Below are 21,628 nucleotides of genomic sequence, written 5' to 3'. Positions count from 1 at the left end.
TCCGAAAACGGGAATCACCTCAGCTTCGGTTTACCAGTAATATTCCTTCGAAATAACAGGATTATAGCCAGGATAGACGTGGGAGGCCGCGAGGGTCTCGGGAGCCCTGTGCCTACGCGTCCATCTTGGTTGCGCGCTAGGCTCCTCCTCCTGTCATGGAACATTAAGGGTCTTCTGGACCAGATCATGTGCTCAGCAGTCCTGCAGTATATTTTGCGACACAGGCCAGCTGTCAGTCTCCTACAAGAGACTCATTTATTGGGTATGCGCTGCTCTTTCTTAGGCCGCATCGAATACGACAGGGTCTACCACTCTGGCTTTGTCCGCGGCTCGAGAGGGGTCGCCATTCTGATACATGAGTCCCTCCCCCTGGCGGTCACTGGGCAGTATACGGACTCTCAGGGGTGTTATGTGGGTGTTGAAGGGTGTATAGATGCTTGGCAATACAATTTCGTATCATGCTACATTCCCCCTCTTACAAACCTCTCTCCAAGCGCTACGGTCCTTTCTTTTGACTCTTCAAGGGGTTACGGTGGTGGGGGGCAACTTTAATGCTGTCCCTGATTCAGATCTTGACACTTCCACTGCCTCACACTCCGGTAGGTAAACCCGATCGGCCTGTCTCTCTTCTTGGGCTGACTCTGTTGGCCTCTGCGACGCATGGTGATCTTGGCACCCGACCCTGCGTGCATACAGTCACTGCTTGGCAGTGCATGGCGCTCCTATCAGTCTAGTCCGTACATAATCTCCCACACAGTATTTTTGACCACGCTCCGCTTTTGCTGTCTTGGGGACTCCAACCGGCTGCTTTATGCCCAGCTTGGAGATTTAGTGCTTGGCACTTACAAAGCGCTACATGCATGGCATTCGTGGAAGAAGAATTGGAGGCATTTTTTAAGCTTAATGTAGACTCGGTTTCTTCTGCAGCAACATTGTGGGCAGGCAATACGCCCTAATTGCGTGGCCATCTTAAGGGGTACGTCCGCCGAGCCAAGGCCCAGTGCCTCCTGTGGGTGACCAAACTAGAGGGCAGTATACTGCACCTGGAGACCCCTCTGCGCCGCTGTGAAACGGAAGACAACCACCGCTCCTTGGCCACAGCACGCACAGAACTGCGACAGGTATCTCTTAAAGAGGCCAGGCAGTGCTGGCTGGCCTCCACACAGAATACATACGTGTCTGGTGACAAATCGGGCAAATTACTGTATTTGCTGATGACCCGTCGCATTTCTGGCAATGTGGTACCCGCAATTCAGGACTCATCGGGCACCTCCATGAGGAATCATCCGTCATAGCCCAGGCCTTCACTGATTACCACCAGGGGTTGTATTCATGACACATCCACCACCCGCAGAAGTAGTGAACCCACTCCTGAGGGACATACCGTTGCCATCCATACCGGATGTCTTGGTTCAGGAACTGGATCAGGACCTGCAGCTTGAGGAGATACAGGCGGCAATGACGGCACTGCAATCCGGAAAGACAGCCAGCCCTGATGTGTACCCAGTTGAATACTTTAAGCAATTCCAGAACATTCTATGTCCCCATCTTTTGAACTCCTAATCAATAGGGAATGGATCACTTGTACCTGCAACCAGGGTCCAGATCGTATATACCGCCACACACGACCTGTTTACGTGAATGAGGGTTCTCGAAGTACCTACATTGTGTACTGACGGATAGAACGATCTGGACCCTGGTTGCAGGTACAAGTCATCCATTCCCTATTGATTATGAATTTATGACAGGAAGCCGAATGGATTACAGCTTCTTCTAGCTCCCCCGATCTTAACTCATCTTTTGAACTTCTACACAGGTGCGGTGCGGGTCCTTTCCACCCAATTTGGACTGCGCCACAATTGTAGTCCAGCCAAAGAGGGCCTCCCTCTCGATCAGTGTTTGAGCTACCATCTGATCTCCCTCATTAATACTGCTATTAAGATCTATGCGAAAGACCTGGTGATGTGGCTGGCACGTGCCATACCGCATCTAATCCACCCAGGCCAATGTGAATTCATGCAGAGCTGCCGCACACCACTGCATAAGGAGGGTACACGCCGCGCTCCATCAGTTGAAAGGTTCCCTGGCTCTCCTGTTAATTGACTTTTCCAAGGCCTTCAACACAGTATCTTGGGACTTTCTGGACGGGATCCTTCGGTGGGTTGGACTGGGGAGGTGTTCTGCCACATAGTACTTCTTCTCTTTAGTGCCCCAACTGCTCGGGTCTGGGTGAACGGAGTGCTCTCCTCCCTTTTCCCAGTGGAACGTGGCAGACTCCAGTGTTGTCCGCGTTCTCCACTGCTCTTCACCCTGGCGATAGAACCCCTGGCACGGCTCATCTGCTTCGATGCGCAGATCTGGGGCTGGCAGTGGGAGAGTGGATTTGAGGACCGTATTGCGTTATACATTCCTATCCGATGCAAACCCTTTAAATATTTAGGGATTCACATGTCCCCCTTCCCAGACCTGGTGCGGAATCTTAATTTCCGGGGGATGACCCAAACACTCGATCATGTCCTCAGCCACTGGGTGACTCGTCTGTTGTACCTTATGGGGCGTAGCATCCAATTTAAGATAGTGTGCTTGCCGTGTTACTAATATGTCCTAAGTAACTACCCCCACCCAATCCCCCGCAAATGGTTTTACTCCCTGAACGCCAAGATCACTAACATTTGAGTGGGTGGCAGGCAGAGTGGCCTTCCAAACACTGAGCAATCCCCCTTTCGATGGTGGCCTGGGCCTATCTGACATATACCTTTATTATCTCGTGGCCCAACTGGTACCGATTGATGAATGGTTCACCGGTAGATGGGTAATTTATTCACCAAGCTTGGAAGGTCTGCTGGACCTCCTGTATGGGGCCCGTCTGCCCACTACACTGCCCTTGTGTACGCGGGTGTCTCTTACCTGTTGGAGGGTGGCCCTTCAGCTCATCGGCTGGGACCGTCGATTCACTGAGTTCACTCCCTTGTGGCGGGGCATGTGGCTGGGTCAGCTCTCAGCTTTGGAGGGCTTCGCCCCTTGGGACTGGAATGGGATCTCTTACCTGAGACAGGTCTTTAGAGGGGGCTGCCTCAAGACATTCCACAATTTGAGGTCTCAGTACTCCCTTTCCAAAACTCAGTTTTTGCAGTGTCTCCAACTACGCCATGCTTTGCAGGCCCACGCTCTCCCAGACGTGTCACTCCCTGAATACAGTCCGCTGGAGGTGAAGATTTTCTTTGGGAGTCTGGGTAAGGGAGCTATCTCAAGGATAGGTCGCTGGTCATCCATGCCCCAGGTGGCCTTGAATGCACTAAGCAGCGATGGCAGGCGTGTTGGGGACCTGGAAGAAGATGAATGGAGGGAGGCTTGCATGGTGCCCTGGGATATGGCAATTTTAGCGCAATTGCATATGGTTCAATTCAAATATCTGCACACCACATATCTCACCCCCTAGCGCATACAACGCCTCTCCACCAGTGCCCCTGCCGCATGCGCACAGTGTGCGTGACAGGCAGATGACTTTCTCCATGTGGTATGGTGTTGCCCAGCGCTGAGGCCCTATTGGGAGGGAGTTGGTCGGGAGCTCAGTGGAACTCACCCCTTGTACTGCTCTGGCTGGTGGAGGACTTTGGGGGCCCGCAGGCGGAATGGGCCTTTTTTGGGGTGGCATTCCCGGTTGCTAAGAGTGACGTAGCCCGCTCCTAGAAGCTGCAAACTCCACCGACTATCAGGTGCTAGCGTAAAGGGGTGGACTGGTGTGCACAGCAGGAAAAGTCGGTTGTTGTGGCTCATGGCTGTCCTCAGAATCACGGCAGAATATGGGGGAAATGTTGTAACTATTATGGACTATCATTGTAACTCTGAGCAGTTTGACAATATTGATGTCAGTCCCTGCAATGTCATTGCCTGTATGCAAATTCTGTTTCTGGAAGCTATGTGCCTCGCCGTAAAACTTACAATAAAATTGGTTATCAAAAAAGCTATTTAAGAAAACACCAAAAACATTCTGATACACAGTAAATCATCGTTCTTTAGATTGTAGGATAGGCTAATGGCAGTTTAAACATATGCGGATGAAGTCAGTGGAAGAGAATCAAGGCTGCAATCACTCAGCCTTTTAATGGAAAAAATAAAATTTTGCATTCAGAAAAACATAAACCACTACAGCCTGAACGTGGGATTTTCCCCAGGTCACACACGGGCAGACAACTGTGATGGAGCTTTGTGTTTCTTCGGGGTATTTTCACCCAAAAATTTAAAAAATCATACCTCTGGTTCCATTGATTGGATTTTGGTCGTTTTGGTGTCATTTTATTTAAAAATACATACTCTATTTTTCTAAATTTGTTCGTTTGTGTTTTCACTTTATTGCTGTTTGAGTACTGCATAAATAGTTTACACATTGCCTCTAAGTTAAGCTTTGTGTCAAGCTACCAGAGGATTAAGCACAGGTTAATTTAGTGACTTTTTGTGGTACAGCATTGACAAGGATTGTTCTTATTATTTGACTAGGGCTATCACCCTTCTCAATTAATAACTCAGTTTCTTACAACTATTAATATAAGTATCCTATTTTTATATTAAATCTTTCATTTAAATATATTCAATGTAAAAATAAATAGGTTCCTAAAATTTTAAAAATAAATTTACAACTAAAGTAAAATACTACACTTTTGTCTACAATGCATTAAGAATAATTTGAAGTGATGAATAGAATGAATTAAAATAGCTTTTTTATTTTTATATAAACGTATGTTACATTAATTTAGAAATTCATAAAAGTAGTTACAATATTTTCTAATGAAATAATAAAGGTATTATATTTATTTATATTTTTTACTATTAGAAATAATTTAATTCAACAATATTTCCTATGGGGTATTATTTGAACTCCCTGTCTCCATATTTTCTAGGGGAGGGTGCAGCAGTAGCAGTAGTTGACCAACTTTGTGGTGCCTTGACTTTCTACTGTTTCTTTCTGGCTGTTTATTAACTTACACTTGTAAATTTGCCTCCACCCCCTTTTTCAGGGGTGGAGACAGGTACGTATACACTTTGGAGTAACTTTACACATGGAGTTTGTGAATAGCTAAAAGTAGTAAAGTTACTCAACAGAGTAAGAGTAAACATACACATGTAAATTACTCACAATTGTAAGTTACCATTGTGAATAACCCTGACTGACTTTACTTAGACCCGGATTCAAAATTTAGCTTAAAATTCTGATCCATGAGCAAATGGATGTTTAGGCACAGATCAGTATTCTGAGTTGTGTATAAATTACCACATTCTGCAATTTTCTCCACACAGATTACACCAGAAAAAACCTGAAGAAGTCTATCAGATTGAAGTGCTAAGATATAAATGCAAACATGCAGTAGCCCACATTTTGGACTATATTTTGAAGTGTAGGAACTCCGGAGAAGTTAATTATGTTTCCCATTAAATACATCACACAAGGGAAGCGGTTTTGCAGTGTGCCCTAATTATTACCTGAATCCTACATAACTTGTAGCCACAGCCTTAGCCTCCAACTATGCCATTCTGCTTCTATCATTTACACTTTATTCGCCTCAGTTTGGGGTCACTAAGCACACCTTCCTTTGTTTTAGCTGCTGCCAACTCATAGCCTCTAATAAATCTGTCTTGCCGGGGCCCATCTTTCCTGCCCATTTTGTCTGCAGTCAACAGCTCTGTCTTTGCCCTTGCATCATAGAACATCATAGAGGACAGCAAGACAGATAGCCAAAATCATGCACAGGTATTGAAGATACAGAAAGATCACCAGACTCGTTTGCTATATTAAATGGCGTCCCTATAAATGCAAGTAGACCATGATTAGGGAGATATTCAGAAACCGGTGGACATCAGCAGATCTGCCAGTGAGGCTAAGCTAACGGCCTTCCCCACTCAGGCAGAGGACCTGCCCTATTTAAAAACACCCACATGTCATGCCTGGATTTCTGTGTTGGAAGGGCAGCAGCCGCTGTGGCACCTCATTCAGAGCACTACAGGCTTGCTGAGTGGGCCCCATTTTTAAATTACCCAACCGGCAACACTCGATAAACTTCTCCGTATTGAGAAAATAAACTCTCAAAGCAGGAATTTGTTTTCTCTATACAAACACTTATGACCTGACAGGCAGGAGCTTTCTCCTTTCAAATGGGGCCATTCTATATTTTCCCTGCCTATATCCAACATACCTTGGGCAGTCAAAATGAGGGATGGTAGCTTTGTCCTCAATAGGGTTGAACGACCATCATTGTGACTTGGCAGAATTTGGCAGATGGGCAGCCAGGTCAGAGGTTTACATCAGTCAGTGGAGACTCCACCACTGTAAGCATAGCCTCTTTGTCACCTCTGAATAAATTGGTGGAACAGTGAGTTTAGCAGGGCAAAACAACTGCAGAGTTAAGGTGGTGCTCACGGTCAACCAAACTCAAATTTAGTCCCTTCGTTTTCACTTCTGTCTTTGCTGCTGCTAACTTGCCGCTGCAAGCAAGCTATTTAAGAAAACACCAAAAACTTTCTGACACACAGCAAATCATCGTTCTTTAGAGAGAAGGACAAGCTACAGACAGTTCAAGCATATGCAGTTGAGGTCAGTAGAAGAGAATCAAGGCTGCAATCTCTCAACCTTTTCATATAAAAAAAACACAATTCTTCATTCTGCAAAACATAAACTGCTACATACACACAGACAAACACATCAAACATTGAAACCACATATAAATGTCAACAACCCAGGTAACTTCTACTAAGAAATGTGTTTTTCCAAAATTCTATGTCTCAGGATTCTTCTCTAGGCAGTCTCCAATACCACCAATCTGCCCTGTGACAAAATGACTATTCTGCTCCCAAGTTGTTTATGACAATTTGGCCTCTTTTTCCTATGAGAAGATCAAGGCTATTCATGATTGCATTGCCCAGCTTCTGGTTTCATCCTGTCGAACAAGTTGCTTACCTTCGGGAACTCATTATCTGGTAGAGACAATATCTAGCTACAGATTCCTTACCTTTGAATTTCCCAGGTGTCAGGCTGGATCCAGAAACTTTTGTGTGAGCAGTACCTCCGCACGCCATCAAGTGGCTCCGTCCTGCTCCACGTGATAATGTTGACATCGTTGCCATCGGTCGTGACGCCGCAGTCACCTATATAGTTTATTTATTTAAAACATTTATATAGCGCAGCTATCACCTTACAGGTATCCTGGCGCTGAAGATAACTCCTAAAATAGATGCACTGGGAGATGACAGTAGGATAGTGAACAGTTAACATCTAGGAAACAGCCAAGTTTTGACCCGTTTCCTAAAAGGGAGAAGTTCACTTGTTTGACGGACATCCAAAGGCAAGCTGTTCCAAAGTTTAGCTGCTGCAACCTTGAAAGATCTTCCTCCTGTCCTGACCTTTTTAAATCTTGGTACTTTGACAAGACAGGCCGAAGTAGATCGGAGGGCTCTGGTTGGAATGTACCAGTCAAACATAGATTGCAGGGGGCCGGGCCTGACTCCATGTAAAGCTTTAAAAACAAGACAGAGAGATTTAAAAGCAATTTGCTGTTTCATAGGGAGCCAGTGAAGCTCGGCCATTGCCGCAGTGGCCGAAGATCTCCTAGGCCAACCCAGGGCCAGTTTGGCAGCGGCTGTTTGAACTCTTTGGAGTCTGTCTAGCAGCACGGACGGGGCCTTGAGCAACAGCGCATTGCAATAGTCAAGGCGACTAAGAATGGTACACCTGACTATTAAGGCCCGGGCCTGTGAGGGAAGGAGTGGCAAGATCTTGCGAAGAGAAGGAATAAGGGCCGAGCAGGTGGACACTGTTTTCGCAACCTGGGCTTCCATGCTGAGTTTGTTGTCCATCATAACACCCAGATTGCGAACCGTGGTGACCGGCTGTGGCTTTTCTGAGGTTTCAGGGGGCCAAAACTCTGCCGGGAACGGGCGGGCAATACGACTTCCGGCACAGAACAAAACCTCGGTTTTGGAGGCGTTGAACTGTAAGGAATTATTGTGTAGCCAGCCAGCCGTGTCTCGCAGACAGACATGAAATGATTCCAAAGGAATCGATTCCTCACCCTCCCAAGAGAGGATGAGCTGAGTGTCGTCAGCGTAATTAATTACTTTTAGCCTGTGGGATTTTATTAACTTGATCAGTGGTTTTAGGTAGACGTTAAATAAAATCGGGCTGATGGACGAGCCTTGAGGCACCTCATGGATCACCGGGGAGAAGGCCGATTGAAACGGGGGGAGGGACACAGCCTGCTTCCTATCCCGCAGGAAGGAGTGAAACCAATGTAGGGCAGTGCCACCCACCCCGGCCTCTCTTAGTCTCTCCAATAGAATCACGTGATTGACCGTATCGAATGCGGCAGACAGGTCCAGCAGGATCAAGGCTACTGCCTGGCCCCTGTCTGCATGCATACGAAGGTCCTCCATGGCAGTAAGTAGAGCTGTTTCCGTGCCATGGGCTGGACGAAAGCCGAATTGTATTTCGTCCAGGAAATGATTCTGCTCCAGATGTTTGGAGAGACACGAGCTCACCCAGCGCTCGGCAATTTTTGCCGGGAATGGTAGCAGGGAGATGGGTCGATAATTCTGTAGACACTCAGGGTTCAGAGAGGGTTTCTTCAACAGTGGCCTAATGAGAGCCTGCTTCCAGGGAGCAGGAACTAAGCCACTACGCAGGGATTGATTGCAGATCCTGCAAAGAGTGGGAAAGAGTTCCTCTCCGGATGTCTTCCAGTTTTTAGGGGGAATGGGGTCGAGAGGAGAGCCCGAGGAAATCCCTTGAGCCAGTTTATCGAATTCCGCCTCAGTAATGGAGGGAAACTCCCACAAGCAGTCCATAGGCTGGCACCCTGGGCTCACCACTCCATAATCAATGATGACGACCTCAGGGCTGGTTGGGCCGACCAGTGTGGGGGAAGTGCTCAGGTTTCGAATGATAGTCTCAATTTTTTCTTTGAAAAACAGCGCAAGATTGTCGCAAAGGGGTTGTGTGGGAGGGATTGACTTTTTAGCGCAGTCAGGGTGAGAGAGGCTGTTCAGAATCTGGAAAATACTTTTGGAACTGTTGGCGGCTGTGCAAATTGTAGAACAAAAGTAAGCAGATTTGGATTTCATAATCTCAATTTTGTATTCCAAGAGTTTGGTTTTCCAGAGTTGCTTATTAGCATCGAGGTAACCCTGTCTCCATTTTCTTTCAGCCTGCTTACAGGCCAATTTAAGGGCCTTTAACGAATCATCAAACCAAGGAGCTGATACTCTACCCTTGTGCTTGCATTTCTTTAATGGAACTAAGGAGTCAATAGTTGTCGATATCCTAAGACAAAAAGCCTCATAGTTATCCCCAACTGGACAATTTGGAGAGAAACTGTCCTCCACTTGGAACACGGCACCAGTAGTTCTCCGCCTTTCCAGAGCTTTCCAGTCTCTGTACATGAATTCAGAGGAGATACTACGTGCCGGCATTTTAGCCCCCTTACAGTTGATGTAAAATTTAAGGAGGGAGTGGTCAGTCCAGCCCATGGGCAGGATATCATTCAGATGTACTAGCTGAGGGGTGGAAAAAATAAGATCAAGTCGATGCCCTGCTTTATGAGTGGGTTCCCTGACTAGTTGTTACATCCCCACGCTCTCACAAGAGAGCAAAAGATTATGCAGTCCAGTATCTAAAGGACCATTCGGCCATAAGTTAAAGTCCCCTAGAATAATTAGCTTATTGTGAGAAGTCGCCATATTGGAGAGAGAAGTAAGTAGCGATTGTTGATGCTGGGCACTGAAGGCCCCCGGTGGGCGATAACAGATAATTACCGTGAAAGTAGCTCCTAAGTGACTGTTAATTGAGAGGCCGAGGAGTTCGGTCCCAACAACCGGGTCCATATCTGGGATGTTAACGTGCCAGGAGGCTCTATAGATATTTTCCACCCCACCCCCCGACCTTTGGGTCTGGGTAGATGCAGGATTTTATAATCCTGCGGGCACGTTTGTCAAGTTCGATTTCACAATCAGAGTGGGTCCACGTCTCGGTACAAAAAAGAGCATCTAACTGATAAGTTTCTACTAATAGTTGAATTTCAGTGGCATGCTTCGGCAATGATCTTACGTTAAGAAGTCCGCCCGCTAGCAGACCCCTGATCGCAAAGTCATTCAATGGGAGAGCAGTGTCAGCGAAAGAAAGAAGTCCTTCATACGCATACTTACTCAGATTGAGCAGAGTCTCCCGAGAATAAAGTGAGGGGGAAGCTCCATGGCTTCTGGTAAATTGGGCAGAGTGGGCCGCGCTCGCCGCGGTCTGGTCGCGGACGGGCGCAGACGGGCTTGCCTTAGGCGCGCTGCCGGCGCGCCCGCTGCGCTTCCAAGTAGTAGGCATTCTTATTGGTAGAGGAATAGGGGCGTGGCTTATTGTGGGGGGCGTGGCCTATTGTGGGGGCGTCTCGAGGGTGATGGCGGCGCTGTAGTGACCCTCCCTGCAACAGCGCTGGGACCGCTGTGCAAGGTAACCCCAAGACCCAAGGAGCAGCAATGAACAACAGCAAGTAAGCACACAAGTATTAAAATCACAATAGTGCAAATAGGCAAATTTTAAAATATATCCAAATGTGGCTCCCGGCTTCCGCCTCAGGAGAGCTATCTAAACGCCGGCTCGTAGATCAGCGCGACGTTTATCGTGCCGAAAAAGGGGCGTGGCTTATTGTGGGGGGCGTGGCCTATCGTCTCGAGGGTGATGGCGGCGCTGTAGTGACCCTCCCTGCAACAGCGCTGGGACCGCTGTGCAAGGTAACGCCAAGACCCAAGGAGCAGCAATGAACGACAGCAAGTTAACACACAAGTATTAAAATCACAATAGTGCAAATAGGCAAATTTTAAAATATATCCAAATGTGGCTCCCGGCTTCCGCCTCAGGAGAGCTATCTAAAACCAATATAGTTGCCACCCTGGCGCATGTCGTCAGTTCCTTTTCACTTTTTTCACGCCAGAAGCACAGACCCATGAAGTGAACTGACTATTGTATGTCAAAACTAGAACCCTGTCAATGGGAACAACACTAGCCCTATAAATAAGTCTGCAGCAGCGATGAGGCGTGGGTGGGTCTGTAAGGAATCTGCAGCGAGATATTGTCTTTACCAGATAATGCCTTACCGAAGGCAAGTAACTTGTTCATCTGATAAAGACTTTTAGCTGCAGATTTCTTACCTTTGAATAGATTCCCAAGCCATACTTCCTGGCGGTGGGCTGCGGACAGATTTACTAGACTAAAAAGTCCTTCAGGACCGAACAGGCGAAATGCCGTCAATACGGACATGACTGTCCCGGCAGTAGTATTTCACAAATGTGTGCAGTGAAGCCCATGTTGCAGCCAGGCAGATGTCCAGGACTGATACGCCACGAGCCAACATCGTGGTTGCAGCCTTCCCCTTGTGGAACAGGCTCGTATGCGCTCAGATCGCTGCTTCTTAGACAGGGCATAGCAGATCTTAATGCAGATAACGACCCAATAGGAAATTGTTATGTTTCATATAGGTACCCTAATATAGGCCCGGGTAATATCATACACCTTCACTTACATTACCTCCCTTATACTACACAGTAACGAGCCTTTAGGATTGAACCTTTACCTAGTTCTAGTCCTGGGTGCAGAAGGAGGGTTTCTCCTTAACAATAGCGTCCTATAACTTCATCAATGGACTCATACAGTATGAATGAATATTCATGAGGGTTCTTGGAAACCAGGCAGGGGCTACACCTCCTACTCCACCATATATACGTACAAGGTTCATCGCATATGTCATCCTTACATCCAACAATGGTTAATACATGAGACAAGGGACAAAGAAGCCCTAGATACTTTTTGTATAAATACAGCACATCTTGCTAGGGTTGGTAGAGGGAACCGAGTCTTCCAGGCCGACACACTGACCAGAGACGCTGAGGCTCCTGCATGCAGGCGCTCCAGCTGAAAGTGGTCTAAACATCCCTCGCGGGGTGTCCAACTAGAGACCAAGGAGGGCTCTTACATTTTCACACTTCAGGTAATGGGGTTCGACTAAATCCTAGAGAGAACCTTGGCTTCACACCTGCTCAGATGCTAGGTACACTTAGGTACATCTAGACAGGCATCGTAGGAGTACATGCACTTTTATCCGGCATTTTATATTCATGTATTTATTCATGCTTATTGCAAGATGGTAGAACTGTACTATCCTTTTATATTCACTGTACTGCTAATCATATATCTCTGCTACTGTCTAATGGTTGTTGCAGCTCATATATTCTACACAAGAATAACAACTGTTCAATAAATCCTTATTGAAATGCCCTGACTGTTTATTCTGTGTATCTCTGAGACAAACTAAGTGAGCACAAGTGACTGAGCGAAAAGTAGTACATTGTTTCCACGATCCTGAGGGATCAGGGTTGTCATGTTCTAAGGTTGCCAGAAACTATTCTCTCCCCGATAAGAGGAGACACTAGTGGCACTGTGAGCTAGCTAATGCAAACAGGCTAATATTTCTCGCTGGGGGTGCACGGAACCAGTCTGCCACCAATACCCCAGTTTATGTTATCCAAAAGCGCAGGTCCTGCATGGGTACTATAGGAACTACATGACAAAATGGTTCGCTTCTGCTCTGCCCGACCTTTTTCAGCTCCCTCGTAACCCACAAAGAGTTGGTTATCCACCTAGAACTCTTTTGTGCGGTCAAGGTGAACGACAGTGCTCTTTTTGGGGCCAGACGATGGAGACGCTCCTCTTCCTTAGAGGGATGCAGAGGAGCAAAAAGGGTGGTCAGTGTGACCGACTGACCCAGTTGAAATGGGTTCGCCACTTTCGGAAAAAATAAGGCATCTTGTCCAAGAATGTCATAAGGTAGGGAGGCTTGGACGACAAAGCCTGCAACTAACTCACCCTAAGGGCAAGTGAAAGGCTGTCTTGATGGTAAGCAGCCGGAGGGGACAATTGTATAAAGGCTCAAAGGGAGCACACATGAGATATATGAGAACCAGATTGAGATCTCTCTGTAGCATGATAAAGGGCATAGGTGGAAACATATGTACAAGCCCTTTTAGAAACCTATTTACAATAGGAGATTTGAACGAGGAGGTCCGGCAGCCACAAGAAAGCGGACAGAGCAGAAAGATAACCCTTGAGAGTACCCAAAGCAGAGCCCTGATGGGCTAGGCTAATGATAAAAAGAAGAATATTAGATAGAGAAGTAGCAAGAAGGTCAATAGATCTTTCTGTACAATAATTTACAAACTTTCTCCAACGGCAGGCATTTACCATCTTAGTGGAGGGGCGCCTGGCTGGCAACATACCATTACATACTTCGGGAGGAACGTCAAAAGCTATCAACTGTTGCTGCTCAATCGCCACAAAAGGAGGCGGAGAGTTGACAGGTTTGGGTGGAGGACCCTCCCCTTCTGCTGCAACAGAAGATCCTCCTAAAGAGGAAGCCTTATCAGAGGATTGATGCTCATTTAAAGAAGCTCTGGATACAAGACTCTTCGTGACCAGTCCGGTGCCACAAGAATGACTTGGGTCCAGCCATTCTTGATCTACTTGAGACCTATGGGCAGAGGTGGTATGCGCAGAAAGGTGTACAGGAGGCCTGATCTCCAGTCATGAAGAAAAGCGTTGCCAAGCGATAGTTGCCTTGGAAACTTCAGCATGTAAAACTGCTGATATTGCGCATTCTCTTCGGAGGCGAACAGATCTAACCAACACTCTCCTCACTGCTGAAAGGGACCTTGCGCCACCTCCGACTGGAGACATCATTCGTAATCCGCTAGGCATCGATGGCTGAGTTCGTCCTCCCTGGCGTTCAGAGAATCTGCCAGGTGTTGAACCATCAGGGTTATGCCCTGCTGTTCCAAACATGTCCAGAGGCATAGAGCCTCTTGACAAAGGGTCCATAACCCCACTCCGCCCTGCTGGTTGCAGTACCACATGGCGATCATGTTTTCCGTGAACACCTGCACCAATTTCCCCTTGACAGAGGGAAGAAATGCTTTCAATGCAAGCCGGATCACCCGAAGCTCCAACAAGTTGATATGGAGCCCCGACTCTGCTGGAGACCAGTGTCCCCTGATCTCCACCTCTCCCAAATGACAACCCCATCCCAGGAGTGACACATCCTTCACTATTGTGCTTTCTGATTGGGGTAGGGAGAGGGGTCTGCCTCTGACCCAATCGTGGTTCATCAACCACCACTTTAGGTCCTTTGCAGTTCCCTCTGAGATCTGAACCATGTCGGAGAGATTCCCCTGATGCTACGCCCACTGGAACTTCAGGTCCCACTGCAGAGCCTGCATATGCCATCTGGCATGATTAACCAAAAGGATGCAGGAGGCCATAAGTCCCAGTAGCCTCAGAATGACTCTCATTCTCACTGAAATCCAGCATAGAGGCTGAAACATCGGTATCATAACCGGAATATCCTGGACTCGTTGTTTGGGAGGATAAGTCAGAAACAGCACTGTCCAGAACGGCTCCGAAAAAAGGGAGCGTCTGAGAAGGAGTAAGGTGTGACTTCGCAAGTTTATAGAAAACCCCAGTGAATGCAGGAGGTTCACTGTAGTCTGGAGATGGGAGATGACAGCCTGGGGTGAAGGCGCCTTCAACAGCCAGTCATCGAGGTAGGGGAAGACTGATACCCCTCACCTGCGCAGATGATCTGCAATCACTGCCATCACCTTTCTGAACACCAAGGGGCACTGGTATGGCCAAAGGGGAGCGCAGTGAACTGGAAGTGCTTGTGGCCCAACTTGAACTGGTCTCCCCAAGTTCCTCATACTAGTTCAGTTCCTCAATAGGAGTGTCCAACTGGTTTTCTAAAGGGTCCAGAGACCCCTCCCATTCTTCTCCCAAGCCTGAAACCTCTTAAAAATGAACAGGCAATGATGTAGAACCTCTTGGCTCTGTCGATGCCGGAGTCAATGTCGACCAACGTCAATCCGACTCAGAGTCGTCAAGTCTCAGAATGGGGCTGGCGCCGCCGGTGGGCACCGGTGGCGACAGAGGCATCGACTTTGAGCCGTCGCTGATGAAGGTTGCATTGGTATTGGATCCATAAGACTCACCTGGCGCCGAGGCTGGAGCCGTCGGCGTGGAGCCAGGTGAGGCCTCTTCTGACCCTAAGGGGCCTGAAGGCACACCAGAGGGGTCGGCCCTCTCACATACGCGGTACATGGCCTCCTAGAATTCTTTCACTTGAGCAAGGGTCGCTCCAGCTCCCGGAAACAGGGAGAGGCGCGAAGTTGGACCTGGCAATGATTCTGCAGAACAGTACCTGAAGCATCGATGCTCCCCGCCCGTCTCATCGATAGACGACAGATGGAGTGAAGTCAAAGTCTGTTTGGGCTGCTTCTTATGCCTCTTCCTCAAGTATCCTGAGGACCTCAAGTGCGAAGAAGAGGTTTGGAGCTCCTGGAGTGGTCCTGTGACCTTCTCTTCCTCGATCGAGACCAGGATCTCCGAGGAGTCGTGCTGGATGTCGACTGCCGGGCCACAAGGAGCTTCATGGATGGCTCCTGCAAAGCCTTCTGAGCCATGGCCTGGTAGCCTGAGCACGACACTGAGTCATGGTTTCTCTTGAGACACCTCAAACAGACAAGATGGGGGTCGGTTACCGGCATTGTACTGTCACAGGCACCACACGGTTCGAAACCTACATGTCGAGAGGTCATCCCTCGACACACATGAAAACATCTCGACAAAGTGTCGAAACAAGCCTGTCAAAAAGAGACAGAGGGTAAGCTTTCTCCAGATCAGGGCTAACTGGCCCGGAAAGAAAAGAACAGATGCCATGTGCCTGAGTGGCACCTATATAGGTGACCCCGATGCCAACAATACCGGCAGTGTCATGCAGAGCCGGACGAAGTCACCCGACGGCGCGCAGTGGTACTGCTCACATAAACGTTTCGGGATCCAGTCTGATGCCTGGGAAATTCAAAGATAAGTAATCTGCAGGTAGAACTCTCTATCAGATATGTACAGCATGATTACAAGCCTTCTCTCTTTTTACACTTCTTTCACAGCTCTCCCAATGATTAAGGAAGCAGAGGTTTTCTACTTATTTACCTCCCTAATATCGGGATCCCAAGATAATTTATGTTCAGTAAGAACTTTAAAAACCTTTATCTGCGTTCATAACCCCTGCATTTACCTTCATCCTTAACATCTATTTTCATCTGGCAGTGTCCCTAGTGGATGGAAGGAAAGGATAGTGAAACCCTTTATAAAGAAGTCAAACTTGGACCCTAGAATGGAAGCTAACTACAGTCTTATTTTAGATGCAGCCTAATGAGTTTAATGACTGGTTTAGGTACTAAGACTGCCTCTGCGACTGTACTGAATGACGTTAGACAGAATTACAATTATGGTATTTTCACCTGCCTCATTTTGCCGCTGCACTTGTGTCACCTGGTTATTTCCAAGTGAGGATCTTCAAGACAAAACTCTTTTCATTTCATGATATTTGAAAGGTAGTGTTGTTAGTGCTATTGTCAATTATAGACTAAACTATGCCAATGCTTGCATCATTGGCTTTCCTGAGTCAGCCATTTACAAGCTCCAAGGCATTCACAATATAGCAGCATGAAGTACTAGAGCAGTGTTTTCTAAACTGTGGGTCATTGTGAGACAATTTTTGGTGGCTTGCGAAAGTCCGAGCAATAAAGATGTCTTTAAATTCTGTATTTATCTTGTCACATTTGCTGAGCTCAAAGAAAAGGGTCAAATGCCAGACTAGGTCTTCTGAAAAATGGGAAGAAGCATTAACAATGCAGTCTAAATCACGTGTGCGATTACAACCCAAGCGTAAAATCGCTTGCCTTTACCACACATATGCCTTTACCACGCATATGCCTGAGCACGAATATTCGTTTACAACGATTCCATTGTAAATGTGGTAAAGGCATATGCCGTGGTAAGTCAGCACCTTATCATTGGAGCGAATGGGCAGTGGTGGGAGGTGTTGGAGACTTCCTGCGGACGACAATGGAAGGAACTGCGGCTTGGTGAGTAGTTTCTCAGATTTTTAGGTCGGGCTGGGGTAGTGGTATTTTACAGGGCTGGGTTATAGGGCTCAGGGCGGAATATCACTATTTTTCAGGGCTGTGAGCCGAGTTTTAGGGCTCAGGACGGGAGGTCGGGGTAGTTTTTAGGGATGGGGTTGGGGTAGTTTTTAGGGCTGGGATGCGGTTTTAAGACTCAAGGCAGTGGGTCAGGTAGTTTTTAGGGCTGGGGCCGGTTTTAGGGCTCAGGTGGACTGGGATGTTTTAAGGGATGGGGTCGGGGTAGTTTAAGGGCTGGAGCCAGGTTTTAGGGCTCAGGGCGGGGGGCTGGGATGTAACCTTTACCACTCATTTAGCTTGACTAATCATGCCTTTACAATGAAATTCATTGTAAAGGCATGAGTGGTAAAGATGCGGTCATGGTTGTGACCGCGTTATTAAGGCATTGCAAGTAATTGCATGATTTGTCCTGTCATACAACTGTGAAAAATTGCTGCTTATGTGTTTTAACATGGGGATTGGTGTTTATAAACTCTTACTTTGCAGTCAGAGAAAGAAAAGTAAAGTGACTTATGTGACAATCTTGTTGGGGTACAGTGAATGTGAAAGGAAAGGCTGTAGGATGTCATTTTTTTGTAACACACAAATACCTTTGAATTAATTATACACATTTAGCAGTTAGGAAAGCAAAAACATGCAGCATATTTTTCTGCAATTCTGAAGTGTGATGGAAACAAAGATTTTAATAGGATCAGAACAAATCAAGAAATTTTACCTGATGATGCACAAATAATAAATATTCACTGAAACTCGATTTCGACACATTATCATTTGTGAGCAATATAGTTTTGTCAGTAAAACTGCATGGCTGTACAAATAAAGCGGCCATTCCAATATTATCTGCATATGACAGTGTGCTGCTACACATCGCTCTAGGTACATTCAAAAATCGCCTGAATTGTGTCCATTTAGGCAGAGCCTTAGATGGTATTCACTGAAGAGAACACCTCGCTCCTCAAATGCAAAACTTTAATGGTTCCCAGGTCCAAGAAAGGGAACTGGGGAGGTAAACCTTTTACCTAGGGCACAGTAAAGGCATGGAACGCACCGCGTGTTTATATCAGATCCTCTCCCAATTTACTTACCTTCAGAAAGGAACTAAAAACCTGCCTATTCAACAACAAGGCCCCAGGCAGGGATCGCGCTCTTTTGTCTAAGAGCGCGCATGACACCTCAGGGTAGCCCTGCGTTCTATAGACTCCTTTAACATAACTTTCTAACTTGGTGGGTCGCGAAAGTTTGTCATTCTTAAAATCGGGCTGTGGTTCTAAAACGTTTGGGAAACACTGATCTAGAGTGTCATTGAAGGCTGCTACCTCACCTTCTGTTGTTGAGCTGTTCTTCCAGTCCTGGCTTGTATTGACAGCAAATGAATTCTGGGAATTATAGTCTTGGTTGTTCCTCAGGCACCAACAACACACACATCTTCATCAACCAATGGCTGCAATGTGAACTGATTCACTTATGAATGACACCATCCCTGATAAGCCATAACCATGGGTTTTGTCAATGTTCGATTTCCTTTATTTCTAAGTCCCAATCGAAGAGCAAGCAACCCAGGTATCGGTGGGCTTTAACTAGTTGTATCTTGCTGAACATTACTGACTTAAAAGTGTATGTATGATGATTATATGAACAACGCAAAATGTTACACATAGGTGCATTTATATAAAAGGTTACTGAGATAGGAAACACTTTTTGAAAGCTGCAGGCCTAGCAAACCACCACCACAGTACGTCATTTACCGCTGCACGTGCTGCATGCTTCAGAAGTCTGAAGAGCCTTCTGTCCGTGTGAGACCGCCACGCCCTCTGAATAACTTCAGCCGTGCGCCATTTTTCAACCCTGCAGCAAGGAAATACAGTCTGTCAATAATAATCCACAAAAGGGTATTTATGGGGTACTCGGCAAAACCTATGGGAATTCGGTCATAAAGTAAAATAGAATACACTTCCCAAGACGAATATACTTACAATACAATATGCAGCTCATACACAATCTGCCTGTGGTTTGTCGGTAACTGTAAATAGTGATTACACTTCGGGTAATTAGAGTAGCATCAGAGAACCCATTCTATCATGAATTGCCTCCAGAAATGTAACGTGTAACATTTCATCCATAGCAAACAGGGGAAATATCAAGAGAAAAGTCTGTATTTTCAACTCTTTGGATGGTAGACAAGCGACTAAAAGGCATGTACTAGTAAAGGTGTGATAAGGCATTTAGAGAGAGGCAAGATTCAGCCAAAGAATAGCCTGGCCAACCGCACTTGAGTCGAGTTGAAGGGATATGTTGTGGTGGTCATAATTTAAGAGGTGGTTTAAAAATTCGATACTTAAGTATTCATTGAACATATTTGTCACAACCCCATTCGGAGGTCCACGGAGCAAGCAGGAGCTACTGAGCCCAACCAACTGAGCTGAGGCCTTTTACACCCGATATCCCGGGGCCTGTCCTACTATGGGATCTGAGCAACCGGGCCAGGTACCCCTTCAATACTTGATTCTCAGTGGTAGTGCGGATCGAGCAGTTCGAAGCTTCTCATGGACGAAGTAGGTGTAGGGTGAACAGAGGCTCACAACCCAAAATTAATCCAGCAACTTGCAGTAAGTTACTGTGCAGTCAGATGCTTGTTTTTATGTCAAAATAATTATTTAACTACAAACGCAAAGTACAATATGGCACACTACAAATAATATACACAGTCTTCATAAAAAAGGCACACCAGGGTTACCCGGGTCGGCTCTCAAATCCACCTTCTCAATTTAAGGATCATGGGTATTGCGCATTTACATGAGACAACATCCAAGTTAAGCCCTGCTAGTGAGTTCAAGTCTCAAAGTTCCACAATGGCTTTGAGAAAGTCAAAGTGTTCCGCACCATAGCGCGTCAATCAGAGCAAGTTCTCCCCAAGGCCCGGCGGCCCAGTATTCAGTTTTAGCCGCTCCTGCTGGAGTGGAAGTTCGGAGTGTCTGAGTGGGCGTCTGCAGCCTGATGGTGAGCATATGTCAAAATGCTGTGGTTGAGGCAGCAGAAGTCCACAGTGCTTCTCCGGTCTCACAGGAAGTCTTTCTCAATCTGGAGGGAGGTCCTGGTATTCCTGGACTTGGTGGAGGACGTGTTGTTCTTCCTACGCGAGTCACAACCCGCTTCTTCTTCTTCACGGCATGCACCCTGCTTCAAGGAAGACAGCCCTCTCACTTCAATAACGGCCCCCTCGGGTTGAATCCCATTACACATTTGTTGGCATTCGACAAATGTGTCATGGGATTCAACCCGAGATTTTATATATACTTTGGAGTGTGAGTCAATATTGAAAAAAGAAAGTGAAGAATCTAATATTTGTAAGCCTTGAGAAAGGCATATTAGCCCTAGGGGGTAAAACACGTGTTGGCTGTCCTTCAACTACATTGATCATCAGATTGTCACTCTGAAAAGTGTAATAAAATATAGTTGGAGCACCGTACATACAGACAAGAGCATGTTTTATTATTAAAAGGGAAGACACTCCTATGGTTCTTTGAACAAGATACACAATGGGGGAATTAAGTTGGGGGGAATTGAGTTGCTGAGGACACCCCTATGAACAGAACATTTCTCTCTTCACTATCATATTCAAGCCAACACTCAAATCCAGTTTGTGAGGTTCGGGCAGTGGCGGCTAGTGGAACTTAAAAATCGTAGGGCACAAGAGCAATAAAGGAATTATTGCAGGACACACGCACACCGCACTTTCGACCGGGCACTCCATTCCCCAGAGGCCCGCAAGCACCAGGAGGTGCCAACACGATCTTGTTGCGCCCGGAGGCGCATAAGGACACACACACACCGAACATTTGACTGGGGACTCCATTCCCCAGAAGCCCGCATGCGCCAGGAGGTGCCAATGCGATTTTGTTGGGCCCGGCGGTCCATAAAAACAGCTCGGGGCTCCTGCAGCGCGGGACATGCCCGGGCCGCATTAGGGCGAAGCTTGGGCCAAGGGCGGGGCGGGCCCGCCCACGCCCGTCGGAGCCCAGAGGAGGCTGGGCCTACCCTCTTGTTGTTCCTGTCTGGATTCCGGGATAAAGACAACAGGATCCAACTGGTTGAAGCTATGTTAAGGTAAAATAGATTTAAGCTCTCCCAGTTATAAAGCAATCACCAGCATGCAGAAAAGGAAACCAATGCCAGCTGTAGAACATACTGACACAACCGTAGATGGTTTCCTCCAAAAGGCGGTTGGGGCCATCAACAAGGAAATAGAACTAGCTGAGCGCAGACTCTCATCAGCCTCACCCCTTGACCTACCAGCTCCAGCGCTCTCCGATTCTTATATAGCGGTGGCTGACACTTATGTTGGTCAGAGGTTATAAGTCCCTCTTTCGCCAAATGTTGTAATTCTGGCCCAGAAAGAATCATGTACCATACACCATGGAGCCGAGCCTATCTCCCTCCCGCTCGCACTAGAGACTGGGTCCAAGCTCGCTACAGGAGGAAAAAGGAAGCGTACCGCATTAGCGGGGGCAGGCACAGGGCAACCAAAGACTGAAGGGCCATTCACCAAGGGTAAAGAGACCTAAACAAA

The 21,628-nt window shown here is 47.0% G+C and overlaps 1 protein-coding gene across 1 annotated transcript in view; it reads right to left on the bottom strand.

Moving 5' to 3' along the window:
- Nucleotides 1-21,628, bottom strand: part of C8HXorf58 (chromosome 8 CXorf58 homolog) — a 714,653-nt gene that overhangs the window by 460,080 nt on the left and 232,945 nt on the right. Inside the window, exon 3 of the mRNA XM_085622411.1 lies at nucleotides 18,807-18,906. Coding sequence (XP_085478537.1) covers nucleotides 18,807-18,906 — 100 coding nt within the window. The remainder of the gene's footprint in view (nucleotides 1-18,806; nucleotides 18,907-21,628) is intronic.

The sequence above is a fragment of the Triturus cristatus genome, chromosome 8 (assembly GCF_964204655.1).
Source record: "Triturus cristatus chromosome 8, aTriCri1.1, whole genome shotgun sequence".
NCBI classification, from domain to species: domain Eukaryota; kingdom Metazoa; phylum Chordata; class Amphibia; order Caudata; family Salamandridae; genus Triturus; species Triturus cristatus.
This window is presented reverse-complemented; position numbering and strand designations above follow the sequence as displayed.